Genomic DNA, 18,040 nt, shown 5'->3' with positions numbered 1-18,040 from the left:
AGAGGCCCCGATGCTGAGGGCGCATTCTGCATTCCTGACCATGACCTTTGCCTCATACCCCGGAATCCTTTCATATCCTAATTGAGAATTAATGCCCACGAAAAGATGATTGGCACATGGAAAATAAATAAATAAAAACAAGCATGTACAAATGATTCATACTTTATTTAAACTTTCATTTATGCAAATAATTTATTTTTAGTAACTTTTTTTCTTATAAAGAGTACTACGGCAAATATCCATTTGCATTCATTTCTGCATCACTTCACAAAAATCTTGGGAGTGGAAGTGCAATGCCAAGAATTATATGATGTTTAAAATTTTGAAAGCTAGTAACAAATTTCCACTGGAAGCAGCAGTTGAAATTTGAAGTGATTAAGGTCAGAGAAGTTCCATTCCTAAAGATGAGATCAGGGACCCAAGACAATTCCTAGGATATGTTTGTTCTAACCTGAGAAAGCGATGCATTCCTTTTTACTATATGTTGGAGGGTCAGAAGGTGCAAAGTATAAATCATATTTCTTGTATCCATATTTGAGTTAGGCGGTACAAAACGATAAATCAGTAAAATGAATTTACTGCATTTTTTAATTTTTATTTTTATTTATTTTATTTTATTTTTTTAAAGATTTTATTTATTTATTTGACAGAGAGAGACAGCCAGCGAGAGAGGGAACACAGCAGGGGAAGTGGGAGAGGAAGAAGCAGGCTCATAGCAGAGGAGCCTGATGTGGGACTCGATCCCAGTACACCAGGATCACGCCCTGAACCAAAGGCAGACGCTTTAACGACTGCGCTACCCAGGCGCCCCTAATTTTTATTTTTAGAAAGCATCCAGTTCAAAAGCTCTCAGGCTTGAAGCAGGTTAATGACGTCAGGGGCACTCACAGGTTGTTAGCATCACCAAGGAAGACAGATTTTATTTATGTATATACTCAAGATATAATCAAGAAATACCAGCATCTTCTACTGTATTACATTTTTCCCTGGGAGAAACAACTAAATGAAAATTATCTGATACTCCTTCATTCTATTAACTACCTCTGCTTCATTTTGAGCACTTTTTTCCTTTGTTCTGCTGTTAGCTAGGTGTGTATCTTTATCAAATGAGAATTTATTTCCTGATCAAATAATAATAACAGCTAATGTGACTAACATGACTAATAATCATAGTAATAGTTACTGGCCATTTATCATGTTCTATTGTATATATATTTTTTTAATTCTACAAATGGTAATTAAATATTGACTGCAGTACCTTTGCTAGAAGTTGAACATTCTGTGATAAACAAAATGAACATGATCCATGCCCCCACAGATTTTTGCAGTGTAAAGAAAAACACAGAAACTATGTGAGTACCTCTGTGACCTCGGCCACAGCAACTTCTTGCTAGATACGACTCCAAAGGCAAGGGAAACAAAGGCAAAAATGAACTTCATCGAGATATTAGGACTTCATCGAGATAAAAAGCTTTTGCACAGCAGAGGAAACAGTTGACAAAACCAAAGACAACTGACAGAATGGGAGAAGATATTTGCAAATGACTCAGCAGATAAAGGGCTAGTATCCAAAATCTATAAAGAACTTCTCAAACTCAACACCCAAAAAACAAATAATCCAATGGGTGGAAGATATGAACAGACTTTCTCCAAAGAAGACATCCAAATGGCCAACAGACACATGAAAAAATGCTCCACATCACTTGGCATTGAGGAAATACAAATCAAAACTACAATGAGATACGACCTCACACCAGTCAGAATGGCTAAAATTAACAACTCAGGAAACAACAAATGTTGGTGAGGATGCAGAGAAAGGGGAACCCTCTTACACTGTTGGTGGGAATGCAAACTGGTGCAGCCACTCTGGAAAATAGTGTGGAGGTTCCTCAAAAAGTTGAAAACAGACCCGGCAATTGCACTACTGGGTATTTACCCCAAAGATACAAATATAGTGATCCGAAGGGGCACCTGTACCTCAATGTTTATAGCAGCAATGCATAATAGCCAAACTGTTGGTGGGAGGGGCAGAAGGAGAGGGAGAAGCAGGCTCCCCGCTGAGCAGGGAGCCCGATGTGGGGCTTGATCCCAGGACCCTGGGATCATAAACTGAGCTTGAAGGCAGATGCTTAACTGACTGAGCCACCTAGGAGCCCTCAAGTAGATTCTTAAAAATTTGTATTACTTACCTGGAGTAAATACCATGAGATATTATTAATAAGAAAGGCAAACTACAGAGCAAAGTGTACACCCCAAATTCTCTCCACATTTGTATCTATATTTGGATAAGTTTGAATGGACAGGAAGAATGGAGTCACTATTAGTTGCTATGAGGGCTGGTTTGGGGATAATGTTGTTTTAGTTGGAGATAGTTAGCTTTTAAAAATATACACATTTTTTCCACTGTCCCCCTCATCTTTCCCTTTGGTGTGAGCACATATTGCTTTAATACTTTTTAAAAGTTTATTTATTTATTTTCTTATTTTGGGGAGGGGGCAAAGAGAGGGAGAGAGAGAATCTCAAGCAGACTCCTGCTGAGCATTGAGCCCCATGTGGGGCTCCATCCCACAACCCATGAGATCATGACCTGAGCCAAAACCAAGAGTCAGATGCTCCGCTGACTGAGCCACCCAGGTGCCCCTGCTTTAATCATTTTTGAAGTGGATTTTGAAGAAAACATTTTATCAACATATATTAGTCAGATTCCCTCCCTCTCAAAATAAAAACAAAAACGGCAAAGGGAAATGCTATCACAGACTTAAAAAGCAGTGCAGTAAAAAGCAGGGACTTCAGGCCCACACAGATTTTTATTGAAGTTCAGGCTCTAGCATTAATGATCTGAGTGGTTTGAATGGATTCCCTAAACTTCCAGATTCTTGAATTCATTATTTTAAAATGGAGTAACATGCAATTTTTGTACTCGGTGTGAAAATTAAATGAGGTTACATTTACGAAGGACCAAGCCTGGGAAATGTCCCAATGGTATCTGTTTCTTTGCTGTGTGAAGTAGCTTTTGTAGGGCCATCCTTGAATGACAGGCATTGCCACAGTCTGAGCTTTGATTTAAGCTGTCTCCTCTGCCCTTCCTCCTCCTCCATGTCTCCAAATCCTTCCTCACCTATCAAGATACAGCTCAAATATTAGTACCTCTGAAAAGTCTCCCAGATCTCCCAAGGGAGCATTAATGGTTCTTTGTCCTGGTTCCCATGCTTCCATATCTGTGCCTCCTTTATATGATACCATGCTGGATGGAGTTAGTTAATTATGTGCTTATATCTTCTGTTTCAAGATTATGAGCTACTTGAAGTTCAGAACCATGAGACGTTCAACTTTGTATCCTTACGTTCTTGTTCTTAGCTAGATGTTCTCTGATTTCAATTTCTTTAATTAATACAGAACACAACAAATATTTATTGGTCAGCTACGCTCCGCTAAACACTGTTCTAATTGCTCACTATTGTGCCAGGAAAGTTGAGCAAAAGGCAAAATTCTTGCCTCAAGGAGCTTACATTCTATTGGGGCTAGAGAGAAAAAGGAACAAAACATATAAAAAAGTTTTAACACTGTGTTAAAAGATGTGTGAAATGGAGAAAAAAAAATGCAGCAGCCAAAGCAGATAAGGGTGTGATTTTAAGTTGATTTTAAGTTGAGTGCTCAAAAATTTCTCACTGGGAAGGTGATCTCTGAGAAAAGACTTCTAGAAGTAAGGGGACAAGCCATATGGCTGTCTTGGGAAGGGTATTTCAGGCAGAAGGAGAGTAAATGCAAGGCTCTGTGGAAAGAATGTGCCTAGAGTGTTTAAGGAAGAGAAGGATCCCAAATGGGTGAAGTGGTGGGATGAATAGTAGAAGAGGAGATGAGAAGCAGGCAGCTTAGGTAAGATCTTAGTCACCATTTTAAGGAAATTTAAAAATATGGCTTTTGCTCAGAATGAGATGGAAAGTAGCAGAAGGAATTGATATGATTCAGTTATATGTTAATAGAAGGACTTTCTCTGCTCAGCACTTCTGTGAAGTGCAAGATGTAAATTCCCTAAAGCACTGATGTCATGGTAGGAACCCTGGGATTGAGGACAGAGTAGTGATACTGTGAACTGTGCCATCAGGGTGCCACACGGAGCATTGTGTTAGAGTTCCACTCATCCTTTACTAGCAATCCTATCTTAGGCATGATGTTGGTTAGCCTCCCCAAACCTCAGTTTCCTCACTGTCATATGAAGGAAATAATGTCTGACCACTACAGTGAGATAACAATATGAAGAGAACATAAAAGAAAAAAAATCTGCAGATGCAAGAGATTCTTGATCCTCAAAAACAGGGGTGCCTGCTGGCCGCAGAGAGGGGTCTTATTAGAGGGTAGAAAGACAAGGTAACAAAAGGTAGAGGAAACATATTGTAAAGCAAATGGAAAATCTTCAAAATCTCTGTATATTCCTAGAGGTCTTAGTTATTTCTTAGTAATGCATCAAATCCAGGACAGATTTGGCATCTGTTTTTGTTTCGTTTTGTTTTTCCCCAATATGGAAGGGTGATTTCAAATTGTACAACAAACAGGTGAATATAAAGACTCTGATAGAACATGTCTCTCAAAAAAAGTAGTATACTGATTATTGTACAGGAAATATATTTCCCAGGTACAAACTAAGTACCCAGAATCTGAAAAGGGATTTTTGGGTCATATTTGTTGGGGAGAAGCAGTCTGCATGTCAGATGTTAAATATAATAGAAATCTGGGATAACTTTGGTTAAGAGGATGTGATATTTGAAATTAACAGAGTCTCCAAATGATCAGAAGTATAAAAGGGCAACCTGTAGAATGGGAGAAAATATTTGCAAGTCCTATATCGGATAAGGGGTTAATATCCAAAATGTATAAGGAACTCATATAGCTTAATATCAAAAACAAAACAAAATGAAACAAGTAATTTGATTTAAAAATGGGCAAAGGACCTGAATAGATATTTTTCCAAAGCAGATACACAAATGTCAAATAGGTATGTGAAAAAGTACTCAACATCACTATTCATCAAGGAAATGCAAATCAAAATCACAATATCACCTCGCACCTGTTAGAAAGGCTATTATCAAAAGATAAAAGAAAACAAGTCCTGACAAGGACATGGAGAAAAGGGAATTCTTGTGCACTGTTGGTGGGAATGGAAACTGGTGTAGCCACTCTGGAAAACAGTATGCCAGTTCCTCAAAAAATTAAAACTAGAAATACCATATGATCTAGCAATCTCACTTTTGGGTATTATATCCCAAGGATGTGAAATCACTATTTTGAAGTTACATATACCCCCATGTTCACTGCAACATTATTTATAACAGCCTAGACATGGAAACAATTTAAGTGTCTATCGATGAATTGATAGAGAAATGTAGTACACACACACACACACACACACACACACACAAAGTAGAGTATTATTCAGCCTAAAAAAAGAAAATCCTGCCATTTACAACTATATGGATGAATCTTGAGAGCGTTATGCTAAGTGAGGTAAGTCAGGCAGAGAAAGACAAATACTTATGATCTCATGTATATGTGGAATCTAAAAAAAATGTATCTCAGAGAAACGGAGAGTAGTTTGATGGTTGCCAGGGATGGAAGGTGGTGGGGGAAATAGGTGAAGAGTTATCAAAAGATACAGACTAGCAGTTATAAGATCAATACATTCTGGGGATATAAGGTGCAGCATGGTGGCTATAGTTAACAATACTGTATCATGGACTTATAAGTTGCTAAGAGAGTGTATCTTAAAAAAATTTTACTCCAAAAAAATCATAAATACATGAGTGATAGATGTGTTAACTAACCTTATTATAATCATTTTGCACTATACATGTATATCAAATCATCATGTTTATACCTTAAACCTTCACTATATTGTATGTCAATTATATCTCAGTAAAAAAAGAAATTGGCACAGTCTCTGAAAAATGCAGAAGGTGGGTTGTCTGAATTTATCGTAGAGAGTAACATGTATTTTTGGTATTTTGTAGGTGTTCACTCTTTGTTTAGTTATCTGTATTATTAAAGGTTCTTTGTGTTGCATGCAGACATAGGCTGGCTATTAAAATAGGAAGCAAGACAAACAGAAGATTTATTGAAACACTGGTGTTGCTTTCAGAGTCAGAGTGCTTAGGAAAGGCCAGACGCAGGACACCTGTTGAGAACCCAGTAGCAGTAGTACAGAGATCCTTTATTCCAGAGCACTGCCATAATTGTCGTCATGCTCCATGATTTCAGTCTGGTCTTCCTGACCACATACATAATTCTAGGAATATCTTTCTGGCTCAGTTGGGTCAGGTTATACAGGGGTCCGATCCTCTGTGACCAAGTTGGCAAGAACCATAGCAGTAGCTACCGGGCCCCCATCTCTATGTAATGGGGTGGCAGAGCAAATATAAGAGCTTGCAAGAGACTTTTCCAGGACTCTCCCATCTCCAACCCTCTGCTATTCTGTAAGAATAATGAAGACTCTCTGGAACAGTAATAAGCTTATTAATTGGAAAAATGGTTGGTTTTTAGTTTACCCAGCCCAGGAGAGGGAGGTCAGATGTATTTGAAAGACTTTCCAAAAAGAATGTATGAAGCTTTTAACTCTCAAACTTCATACATTTTTATGGGTTAAGAGTTTGTTCTTTGGAGTCAGGTCAGATTCCCTTCCTGTCATTTCCTAAATCTGTGACTTTCGACTTGTTACTTTATCTGGGCTTTAGTTTCCTTATTTTGAACCATTCTTTGGTTTTTCTGCCTAATAATAACTTTTGTATATTTTTTGGCATCATTAAAAACTTTAAATATGCCCAGGAAAATTACTACCACTGCCAATAAAAATCTTCTCAGTTATGTAGAATATGGGACCCCTAAGCAGACACATTTATTCTAACTTCTAAAGGCAAGAATGCAAAGTCAGGATGTTCAAAATAAGTTGTGTTTGGTTGAGCCAGGTCCTGAATCCTGAGAACTTGCTTGGAGCTGCTTTTGGGGCCTCTGTTCCGGAGGACTCAGGAAGCAGAACTGGAAAAGCAGGATTGGCTGCCCTTAGGTTATTCTGGAGCCATGTGGGTGTGTCCTTAGAAACACAAGCCAGATAGAGGGAAACAATTACCAACTAGAGAAGGTTTAAGATTTAAGAAAAATACAGAGCATTTTTAATCTTTTCTCTAACATATTTATGCCTTTGCACTTTAAAATGCGAGATAATTTGTAATGAAGTGAACTATAATACATATTTGATGAAATAAGCAACCACAAAAATGAAATGCAAGATATATGTGGCAAGAATCATTGACAAGATGAGGGGAGGATGTGCATAGGTTAAACTCAGGGATAAAATGAGTCAGCAGTTTTACTTTGAGTTTCTGGATAGACAGGAAAAAAAAAAAAAGAATAGATCGTGTTACATAAATCTTTTTTTGTTGTTGTTAAAGATTTTATTTATTTATTTGACACAGAGGGAGACAGCCAGCGAGAGAGGGAACACAAACAGGGGGAGCGGGAGAGGAAGAAGCAGGCTCCCAGCGGAGGAGCCTGATGTGGGGCTCAATCCCAGGACCCCGGGATCACGCCCTGATCCTAAGGCAGTTGCTTAACGACTGAGCCACCCAGGCGCCCCGCATGTTACATAAATCTTATGAGAAAAGAAGAAGCAGTTTTTAGGAAAGACAAATTTTTTCTTCTCTAGATTCAACAAGAAACTTTTCCCATAAGACATCATGGAGTGGATATTAAGTAATGTCATGCCCAATGCAGTTTTGCTCATCAGCAGCATGAGGATTTCCTGTTAAATGTATTTATTCCCCCCACCCCACCCCAAAATGTATTTATTCCCAGGTCTTGGAAGTTCTAACTCAGCAAGTCTAAACATGTGCTCTAGTGGGTCCATAGTATATTTTTTCTTAATTCAAAACACGTAATTAGAAAATTAAGAATTCGTGAAGTGCTTTCCCAACTTTTACTTCTTTGACAATAGCCTGGTGAGGTTCATCAGATTTTTTCATACAAGAAAAGAAATTTATACGTTAAGACATCTAGTGACTTAAGACACTAGGGGACTTGAATCCCTGTGATTTATTTCAAGTGATGCTGGACAATAGGAAATAAGATTTTAAGTCTATTAACATAAGGGTATTGTACCAATGTGATTGAGCAGAGGTTGGGAGAGTCTCAGACTGATGAAGTGTCCAACTATTGGATGAGTTGCTTTTGAGACCTTGCCCCTCTCTGTTAATCTTCTGAGAATGTGTGGGAAACTTCACCTTCTTTGTAAAGTCCTTTTAGTGCCCACCCCTTCCTCCAGGCATGTCCCTTACCTCCTTTCTCCAAGGCATGTCCAAGGCACTTTTTTACATAACTCTATCATTTCCCTCCACAGTCCTGGGATACGCTGTTCTAAGTGATAGCCCAGACTATCAACTGCTCAATGACTGGACATCATTATTTATCTTGAGAGTACTGGCAGAATCTGACACATGGTAGGTACAGATTAAATAAGCACTAAAGGAATATGTAAGAAAGGGGCATACGTTATAGGAGAAAGATGGGATATCTAGATATCTATCTGTTTATCTGTCTATCTTAATTTAGGAAATACCTAGAACTTTGGCCACGTTATCTATACTGGAAAAATAGGCATTACTGTGAGTCATTTAATTCCAAAGTGGTGACTTGCTTTTGATTTGATGCAGCAATTCTCATACATATGCAACTTTTAAAGCTACTTATTAAATGTATAGTCACTAGGGTTTAAAGAGATACTCCTGATCAAACCATTCAAAATTTAATCTTTGCCTTAGAGGTTTCCTTCTCTTTAGCCCAATTTTTTTATATCCCCAAATTGAGCCATTTCTCCCTGCCCATTAGAGCATCTACAGTTGGTTCATAAATCTACTCAAAGTTTTTTTTAGATGCAGTTAAAAAAAATTCTGGCATTAAGATCTAGAACAATTAAGTTCCCGAGATTTTTAACATTAATAAGGAGTAAAGTGAAACTCAAGGAGGCAAAGTGACCTCTGCAGGGTCATATCACCAATAGCAGACAAGTTAGAATTTGAACTTCTTTCTTCTCTATGTCTTTTGCTCTTTCTACCCCTTCGTGGCACCTTCTCTATTGGACCGTCTTGTACATTGAATTGTTAGTGTAGCACTCTAAAGATTCAGGGTGTGGGTACCAATGGGTAGAGGCGTGTACCAGCAGCCTGAATGAACCAGCTAAGGGTTGAAACACTTGCAACAAGACGTAAGTTGCTCTCTGAGAAGATGGAAATGGAAAATGCAAACGTAAGTGAATGTTCTTAGAAGCTTAGCTGGCTTTGGGGTGAGAGTCAGATGTGTCTCGGTTGGGCATTTCTTGATTTCAAAGCCCAAAACTGATTTCTGTCCTTAGAAGCTTATGGAAAAGAGTGGACTAAGTTCCTGATTAATATGATAGTAACTTGCTGAGCTTACATTAATAACACCCAGGTTATAAAATGAAGACAGTAGGGAAAAGGAACATTCCTAGATCAGATTTGAAATAGAAGTTAGGAAAGGCCGTACTTCCTGGAGATACGTGTTAGGTAACTCAGTTAACCAAAGCGGTAGTGTTTTGTTTCTATGGGCACCTGGAAGGCATGTGTAAGATCACATAGCTTACTCACTCTTTTCAACTGCCTCCTTCTACACTGTTCTCTGGTCTCCATTAGCAATACTGCTTAGTGATAGAATGCACACCCTGGAATCAGGCTGCCTAAATTCAAATCCTTCCCTCTTCTCTTACTAACTTGGCCACATTAGTGACTTGGTCACATTCCTTACTTATAAAATTAAAAAAGAATACCCATTTTTCATAGTGATGTTAGAATGAAATTAGGTACTACTATACAGCACTTAGCTTAATCCTTAAAACAGTATGTAGTTAGTTCATGCTAGCTACTGATACAATAATTATGCTCCCAGCTGTATCATTTCTGTTTTTATATTTCAATATCCCTTCTCAGGAGAGACTAGAATAAGGAAATAGTGGGTGTTTCTGAGCACTCAGACCATATTGTTTGTCATTGCCCCTTATTTGTGGCTTTGCTTTTCACAGTTGCAGTTACCCACAGTCAACCGAGGTCTGAAAGCAGATGATTCTCTTTCTGACAATAATGTCAGAACATCAATAGTAGCCTAACACTATATCACAATGCCTGTGTCATTCACGTCACTTCATCTCATCATGGAGGCATTTTATCGTCTCACAACATCATAAGAAGAGGAAAGGTGAGTACAGTACAATAAGATATTCTGTGAGAGAGACCACGTTTATATAACTTTTATTATAGTATATTATTAAAGTTCTTCTACATTATTAGTTATTGTTGTTAATCTCTAACTGTGCCTAATTTGTAAATTAAACTTTATTATAGGTATGTATGTATAGGAAAAAGCCTTGTATAAATGGGATTTGTACTATCCACAGTGTCGGGCATCCACTGGCGTCCTGGAATGTATCACTAACAGATAAGGGGCGACTACTATAAATCCAACTATGTGGGATTAGAGAGCTTGTTAGTCTTTTCTCCTGGAATTAGCTTCAGCAGATCTCACTCTTCTCATGAGTAACTAATTGCACAATTACATAGGCCCTTCTACTTTAGTGCACACGGTCCCCTCATGTCATAGGTGCCAAGCGCACAAAACAAGTGAGCAGAGTTGTGATAGGACCAAGTCCCCTAACTCCCAGTGCTTATGTGTTTCACCCCACAGTTGTGCCTCCTCTCTTCAGATAATCTGATTAGGTCAGTCACTTCATGATGATAAAAAAGATATATGTATTTAAAGTCTAAGAAACTATAGTAAAAATGAAAAAATACACTTTTTCTGCTTATAGGTAGACTCAGGAGTGCCCAAATTAATTAAATAAAATAAGACCCCCCTTTTTTTTGTTCAATATGCTATTATTTTAGTTGTAAATTACAAGTTAAAATCACCTGGGGAAGTCACTTTGCTGAATGCTCTCCTCGTTTATCATCAAATTCCATAAATCCTCTTGAAAAAAAATAAAGAGAAAAAAATGAATTATGACTGAGATTAAACAAGAATATTAGAATGATCACAGGATATTTCATAATATTTGAGCCACAATTTTCTTCTGCAGATTTTCCTATGTCATACATAAATAAGATTTAAGACTTCCATAACAGTTTGTAGATGCAAACTATTTATGCACGATTATCTCTTTGAATCTGCCAACAAATCTATTCATTAGGTGTCTATTCATATATAAACTGTATAAGACAGATATTTTGATATATTTGTTTACTAATATATCCCCAGTACCTGGCATGCAGTATACATTAATAAATGTTTGAAATAAAGAAATAATAAATAAATGGATAAATGAATGAATTTTTATCTCTTTTTATGTATGAAGAAACTTCTAAAGCTCAAAGAGATTAAACAACCTGTCTAAATCACATAGCTGGTAAACTACAAAGCAAGGTCTAAAACTGAGATCTCTAGAATCAGGAGTTAATACTAGAAGCACTATACTGTTCAAGGATAGGGTACACGGTAGCTGCTGAAAGGAGAAAATGATTAAAACGTGGCCTGCAAGGAGTTTATAGTCTAGTGGAGAAAATAGATACAATCAGATACAAGTAATTTAAAACAATGAACAAGTAATTTAAAACAATGAGGGGGAAAGAAAATCCATGTGAAGGTTCCTACAAAGCATTATAAAATCCAGAGTATGAATACCTGCATTTTGTAATTGTAGGGGTCTGTGATGTCTTCACAGAGCTTGTCTTTGTTTTTTGTTTTGTTTTGTTTTGTTTTTCCTAATAATATTTTTTATTATATTATGTTATTCACCATACAGTACATCCCTGGTTTTTGATGTAAAGTTCGATGATTCATTAGTTGCGTATAACACCCAGTGCTTGTCTTTGAATTGGACTTTAGAAAATGATTAAAATTGCTAGGTGAACAAGTCTACCTACCAAGGCCTTGCTGGCAGTGAGAAGAGCCATGTGCAAAGATGTTGGGGGGTTATACAAACATGACCAGTTCTGAAACAAATCATTTGTCACTGGGGGCATTAGGTGTTTGACTTCAGGGGTGAGATATGCGATTAAAAGATACATAGGCTTCAGGAAAGAACATTTAACATTAGCCAAATGGATTTGTTCTGATTTTGCGGGCTATGGAAATTCACAAAAGGGTTTCAAGCATGGCAATAACAGAACCCAACTTGTGTTTTTGTTATATAACTCTGACAGTAAGTAGAGGATGGTTTGGAGGGAGGACAGACAGAAACAGTGGAACAAATCATAAATCTAATGAAAAGATCTCAGGAAAGAGGTGACAAATGACTCTCCTAGGCCAACTACTCATTGGAGTTGAAGAAAAGCAACGATAAAGGAAAAAAAAATTAGAAGTAGAATATTCAGCAATTCAAGAAAGGTGGTGACAAGCAGGAAAGATCCAAGAAGACCCTGAGGTTTCTGGATTCTGGGTGGGTAGGGATGTGATTTACTGAAATAAGGAATGTGGGAGGAGGAGCAGGTTTGTGGGATGATGGGTTTGGGTTTGGACCAGTTAAATTTGAGGTATTGGTAGAACACCTAGGTGGAATTTTCTAGAAAACAATCATTTCAGTCTGAAGCTCAATAAAAAGAATGCAATAGACATCTGATTTTGGAAGTCATTGGATTATAAGTCAAATAAAAAGAATGAGAAAGAATGGTTAGAGGTAGGAAGAGAACCAGGATAATGTTGTGTCATGGAAATTCAACAGGTGAGGGGAAATTCACAAGGATTGGAGCCTTCTCCAGGGTTAGAGGAATTAAGAATATGTGTATGTTTCAGAACAATGGTGACCAGAATCCAGTTCACACAACTCTTAAGTAATCCAGAGTGGAGGAAGTATGCTCTTCTACTCGAAGTCCTGAAAGCACATAACTAGCATTTATTATGTGTCTGACACGGTACTTAGGCATCAGATATATTGGAGTAAATAAAGAAAATTCTCATCTTTATGAAGTTCCCTCATTCCTGTCATTCTCTCCAGTCAAATCTCATTTCATCTTTTAAGACCCAAATTGCATCTCATCCTTGCTATAAACACCTCCCTAAGCATCCTGGTGTCAGTGACAGCTCCATTTTCTAGAAATTACCTGTGATATTTTACTGACATTTATTTTAGCATATTAGTCATCACAGCATTTGCTATGTCATCATACCATAAGGACTGCAAATCTTTGAGAAGGGATTTACATTCTAAATTTTTCCTTCACAATTTCTGCCCCTACTTTGTATACACTAAGTACTTCGGAACATTTCTTGATGGTCTCCTCCCATTCCCCATCCCCATTATATTTATGGTCTTCCCTTGGACAGAGAAAGGACAGCTAGCTTCTTTCCTTGAGCAAGGACTGCTGTGTCTTTCAACAAAGATCCTTCAGGATTTCTCAAATTGCAGTAATGGGTTTTAGATCTGATGTCTAAGATACCTTTCCTTGATTAGTCAATTCAACAATTATTTGCTGAGTGTCTCATTCAGTCTATAAGGTATATGTTAGAGCCATGAGCTAGATTGATCTGGTCCCTACTTTCATACAGCTACATGATTACAAATAAAGATGGTGATATATGTTATAACAACACTATAACAAGGTAAAGTAAGGGAGAAGAACTAGGGAATGAGAGAAGATAGGGTGAGTAAGTGGTTATAGAACTGTTTTCTGAGGAGGTGACTTTTAGATGAGTTATAGGACAAAGCACTAGCCATGAGAGAAGGAAAAAGAGCATTTTAGGAAATGAAAGCCGGGGCAGAGAGCCTGAGATGATTTTAAGTTCCAGAAACAGAAAGAACATCCTTTATTTAGAAAACAATGAGGAAAAGAGGAAATGGTTGAAGTCGAGGTGCCATTCCCGAAACCAGAGCTGACAGCGATTGTCTTGTATTTCAGATAATGAGCTTTGAGGGTTAACAGAGAAAAAAAAAAGTACTATTTTATGCCTGGGAATTTCCCAAGTAAGGAATAAAAAGAAATATTATTGCTTCAACTCCTTGCATTGCTCTTGTTGTGCTTTGTAACAATGTGAATTCAACTGGAGTATAATGTGTACTTAGCACATAATGGGTGTTACTCTTGCTTCCTTGTCAGTTTCCTCCTTGTTTACATTAACAATCACTGAAACTCAACAGTTGCAAAAGCAACCACAATAGGAAAAATAACAATACAAAAATAAACACCTGTGAGTTTCAGTAATTTGTGCGTGAGGATGGTGTGCAGAATCCTGCCCATCACTTGATAATATATTGATCTAAGCAAATCAGAGATTACAACATGGCCCCTGATTACTTCTCTATAGAAGTGTTTCTTAATCTGTTATTGTTCATAGACCCCTTGAGAATCTAAAAAAAAGTCAGAAGCATTTCCCTTAAAAAATGCATATTTACACAAAATATGAATAAAAATTTAAAGGATACATGGACCTTTAAGGTGAAGCCATATAGTGCAGAGCATCTAATCAAGAGCTTTCAAAATTGATGGGATATCAGAATCACCAGCAAGCTTGTTAAAAAGCATACCCTTAGCTTTGTCCTAGGAAGACGCAAGATGGGATGAAGGAAACTTCATTTTGTATAAATTGTCCAGGGGATTCTAGACTACACTTTGTCAAACTGGGCTTAGGGGTCTATGAAGGAGAGAATTAGAGACAGAGGCTCAGTGAAGTGGAGATTGAAAGCACCTAGAAATTCAGAACAAATTGGATCCTGGAGAGCTGAAGGTAGGGAGATTACTGTGGGTCGAATGAGAACAGGGTGAAGTAGAAGTGAAAATCAGAGCTATGTAGATTGGAGTAAAATGTGTTAGGTGTTGGGCACAGGGGCTTGGAAGCAGGTAGAAAACCCTAGGAAGATTCTGGGCTGTATGCCCTGCCACGATGGCAATCCCTCATGATCAACACTCATATGAGAGGTTCTCTAGATTGTCTCTGAAGAGATATCAGCTACTCTCTGCTAACCCTCTTGAGTTTCTTAAATTAGAAAATAAAGGCAGGACTCATCCTAGTGACAGACACCTCTCACTAGTGAACACATCATTAGGACACCTCTCACTAGTGAACACATCGTTACCCACCACCTTCACCAAAGAATTACAGTGCCTGCACTGGTGGGTCCTTTATTTTTTTAACTTTACAAATGAGGAAACTGAGCCATTCAGCCATTCAGAGAAGGAGGGCCTTGCTCAAGGTCACCCAGTCAAGTAGTACATGTGTGAAGACCAGAACCTAGCCTTCTGTTCCCTGGTCCAATGCTCTTCCTCCTTCCTACTTGGTCCTGAGATAGAAAATACTTTATGGAATCACTTGTTGGGAATGTGCACACTCCAAAAGAGTTTAGGAAAATTCACTCAGAGGCAAATATATCTGAAGGTAGGGCAATACTTTTCAACTCAAATAATATGTTGTCATGCATAGTTTTGTTTCTCATTCATTTTAATACAATGTGGTCATTACCAACAGTGAACTGGACAAAAGCAAGGTTTGTCTCAGGGCTTACGTGCTCCTAGTCATAGAGCGGAGGATGAACTCCACTGCATTCTCAATGATCTCTGTGCCCAAGAGGTTTAGGAATTTTGGGAATTCTGGCTCTGGGTTTTTGTCTGAGTCATCTGGCTTGTCATCTGGTTTGTCATCTGAAAAACAGAACAGAATCTCCGGTCATTCTCGGGAATAAGAAAGGGAAAGCTCTTTTCTTTGAAGGGAGCCCCTAAACCGATTTGTATCCCCTCTCACTAATTATACAGCCTGGTACAGTTGTATATATTGAACATTTAATGCCTGCCTGGACAAAGTTTTCACATGCATCATCTCACTTATTCCTAAAAACGACACATATCAGTACTTAGGTGGACATGGTTTTCCTTTCTTATTGAGAAAATTGAATCTCATGGAAGTTAAGTAACTTATCCAAAGTTGAGCAGCTAGTAAATGCCAGTGCCAGGATTGAAATATAGAATGCCCCCTGCCTTTTTAAAAAGATTTATTTATTTATTTTAGAGAGAGAGTAAGTGCAAGAGTGAGTGGAGTGAGAGGCAGAAGGAGAGACAGTCTTAGCAGACTCCCCACTGAGTGAGGAGCCAGTCAAGGGGCTTGATTCCATGAGCCTGAGATCATGACTTGAGCCAAAATCAAGAGTCAGCCACTTAATGGACTGAGCCACCCAGGCACCCCCAGAATGCCCATTTTAATGTATTTTTCTCCATGCAATTCCTGGCTTGTGGTAATGATAATAATGATGACATAATAATGGGTAGTATTTGTTAAGGATAGACTATGACAGCATGACTCTACATGCATTGTCACATCATTTTATTCTCACAGCAGCACTGTGAAGTAGGCAAAACTATTATCTCAAGCTAAAGGTCAAGAAGTTGACGTTGAGAGAAGTTAAGGACCTAGTTCAAAGCACAGAGTTAGTAAGTGGCCAAAATAGAGTTCAGTCCCATGTCGGAGCAGTATTAAAATCTGGATCCAAAAGCACTCTGTGCTGAACTGCATAGCCTTGTGGGTATTTTGTTTTGTTTTGTTTTGTTTTCCAGTGGAAATACCTTTGTTTCTTTATATTCTCTAATTTTTCTACAACAAACATAGATTACTTATAAAATACAAAATATCAACAACAACAAAAATGAGCTGTATGGGTTTTGACAGAAAAGTTATGATCTAACCACAAGTATGTTAAAGATTGAGAGTAGTATAAGGATGATGACAAGGAGAAATTCTACACCTTGTACATCGCTTGATAGTTCTATAAATAATGACTTTACAAATGCCATGTGATTTTACCCTTGACTGTTCTTATGGGGTATGCAGTTCTTAGCTCACTGGACTAAGCAACTAAAAAGATTAAGTGACTTGCAGGAGATCTCACAAATAGCAAGAGAGGATAGAACTCTAAATTCAGACTTTTTACTCTTTTTTTTTTTTTAAAGATTTTATTTATTTATTCAACAGAGAGAGAGACAGCCAGCGAGAGAGGGAACACAAGCAGGGGGAGTGGGAGAGGAAGAAGCAGGCTCACAGCAGAGGAGCCTGATGTGGGGCTCGATCCCATAACGCCGGGATCACGCCCTCAGCCAAAGGCAGACGCTTAACCTTAACCGCTGTGCCACCCAGGCGCCCCCCAGACTTTTTACTCTTAACTGTTAGTCAAGTGGCCTTTGGAATGAGGACTAATGATCCAGAGAGTAAGCCTGGGGACATGCAAAGTCCCTTGTAGGGTTTTGGCTTTGCTTTGTAGTATAAATGGTTCAAGAGATTAAAAGTAAGGGAAGAGTGTCAGCATCTTCGAGCGGCCTCCCCCCTGGACTCTAGTGCCTGGATAAGGTGGGACTTTTATCTTTCAGTTTTATTGTTGCCTCACAAGTAGCGTTGACAAATTTGGTGAATAAAAATATAGAATACCCAAATAAAGTTAAATGTCAGATAAACAACAAATACTTTTTGTAGTGTAAGAATGACCATGCAATATTTAGGTCATACTTAAACTAAAAAATTACTCGTTGTTTATCTGAAATTCAAATTTAACTGGGTATCCTGTATTTCATTTGGTAACCCCACGACAAGTTTTGACTCAAAAAGTCCCAACATCTAGACACTGTTCCCCTTGATTGTGAATGAAGATGTAACTACCTTTTTGTGTGGAAGCTGTCAAAAATTACGTTAGAAGCCTCCCATCTATATTATGTCCTAAAATGAAAACTCTTAGTCAAAAAATGTGGCTTTCAATTCTGCAGGCATTTGTTGTTTACTATGCCACAACAAAAGATTTGATAGGAGCGCCAGTCTGGAACCTATAACCAAATCAGTATACTAATCACCAAGTATTTGTTCCTTTAGCTCTTGGTGTTTTCATTCAGCAAGTATTTTTTGAGCCCACCATTATGTACATAGCATATGCTAAGAGTTAAGGTATGAACAAACATATATAGACATGATCCTTACAAGGAGTGCAGGGCCACCACAGTGAACAGAATTGCTGTGTTTTCATCGC

General features: G+C 38.0%; 1 protein-coding gene across 1 annotated transcript in view; it reads right to left on the bottom strand.

Moving 5' to 3' along the window:
* Window positions 1-10,970: 10,970 nt before the first annotated feature.
* CUNH5orf46 (chromosome unknown C5orf46 homolog) overlaps window positions 10,971-18,040 on the bottom strand; it is a 10,009-nt gene continuing 2,939 nt past the window's right edge. The window contains exons 2-4 of the mRNA XM_040621928.1: window positions 15,847-15,855; window positions 15,545-15,680; window positions 10,971-11,019 (exon numbers count right to left, since the gene is read on the bottom strand). Coding sequence (XP_040477862.1) covers window positions 10,971-11,019; window positions 15,545-15,680; window positions 15,847-15,855 — 194 coding nt within the window. The remainder of the gene's footprint in view (window positions 11,020-15,544; window positions 15,681-15,846; window positions 15,856-18,040) is intronic.

Source organism: Ursus maritimus, unplaced genomic scaffold (assembly GCF_017311325.1).
Source record: "Ursus maritimus isolate PB19 unplaced genomic scaffold, ASM1731132v1 scaffold_5, whole genome shotgun sequence".
NCBI classification, from domain to species: Eukaryota; Metazoa; Chordata; class Mammalia; order Carnivora; family Ursidae; genus Ursus; species Ursus maritimus.
Note: the sequence above shows the minus strand (reverse complement) of the source record. Positions and strands in the feature narration are given on the sequence as shown.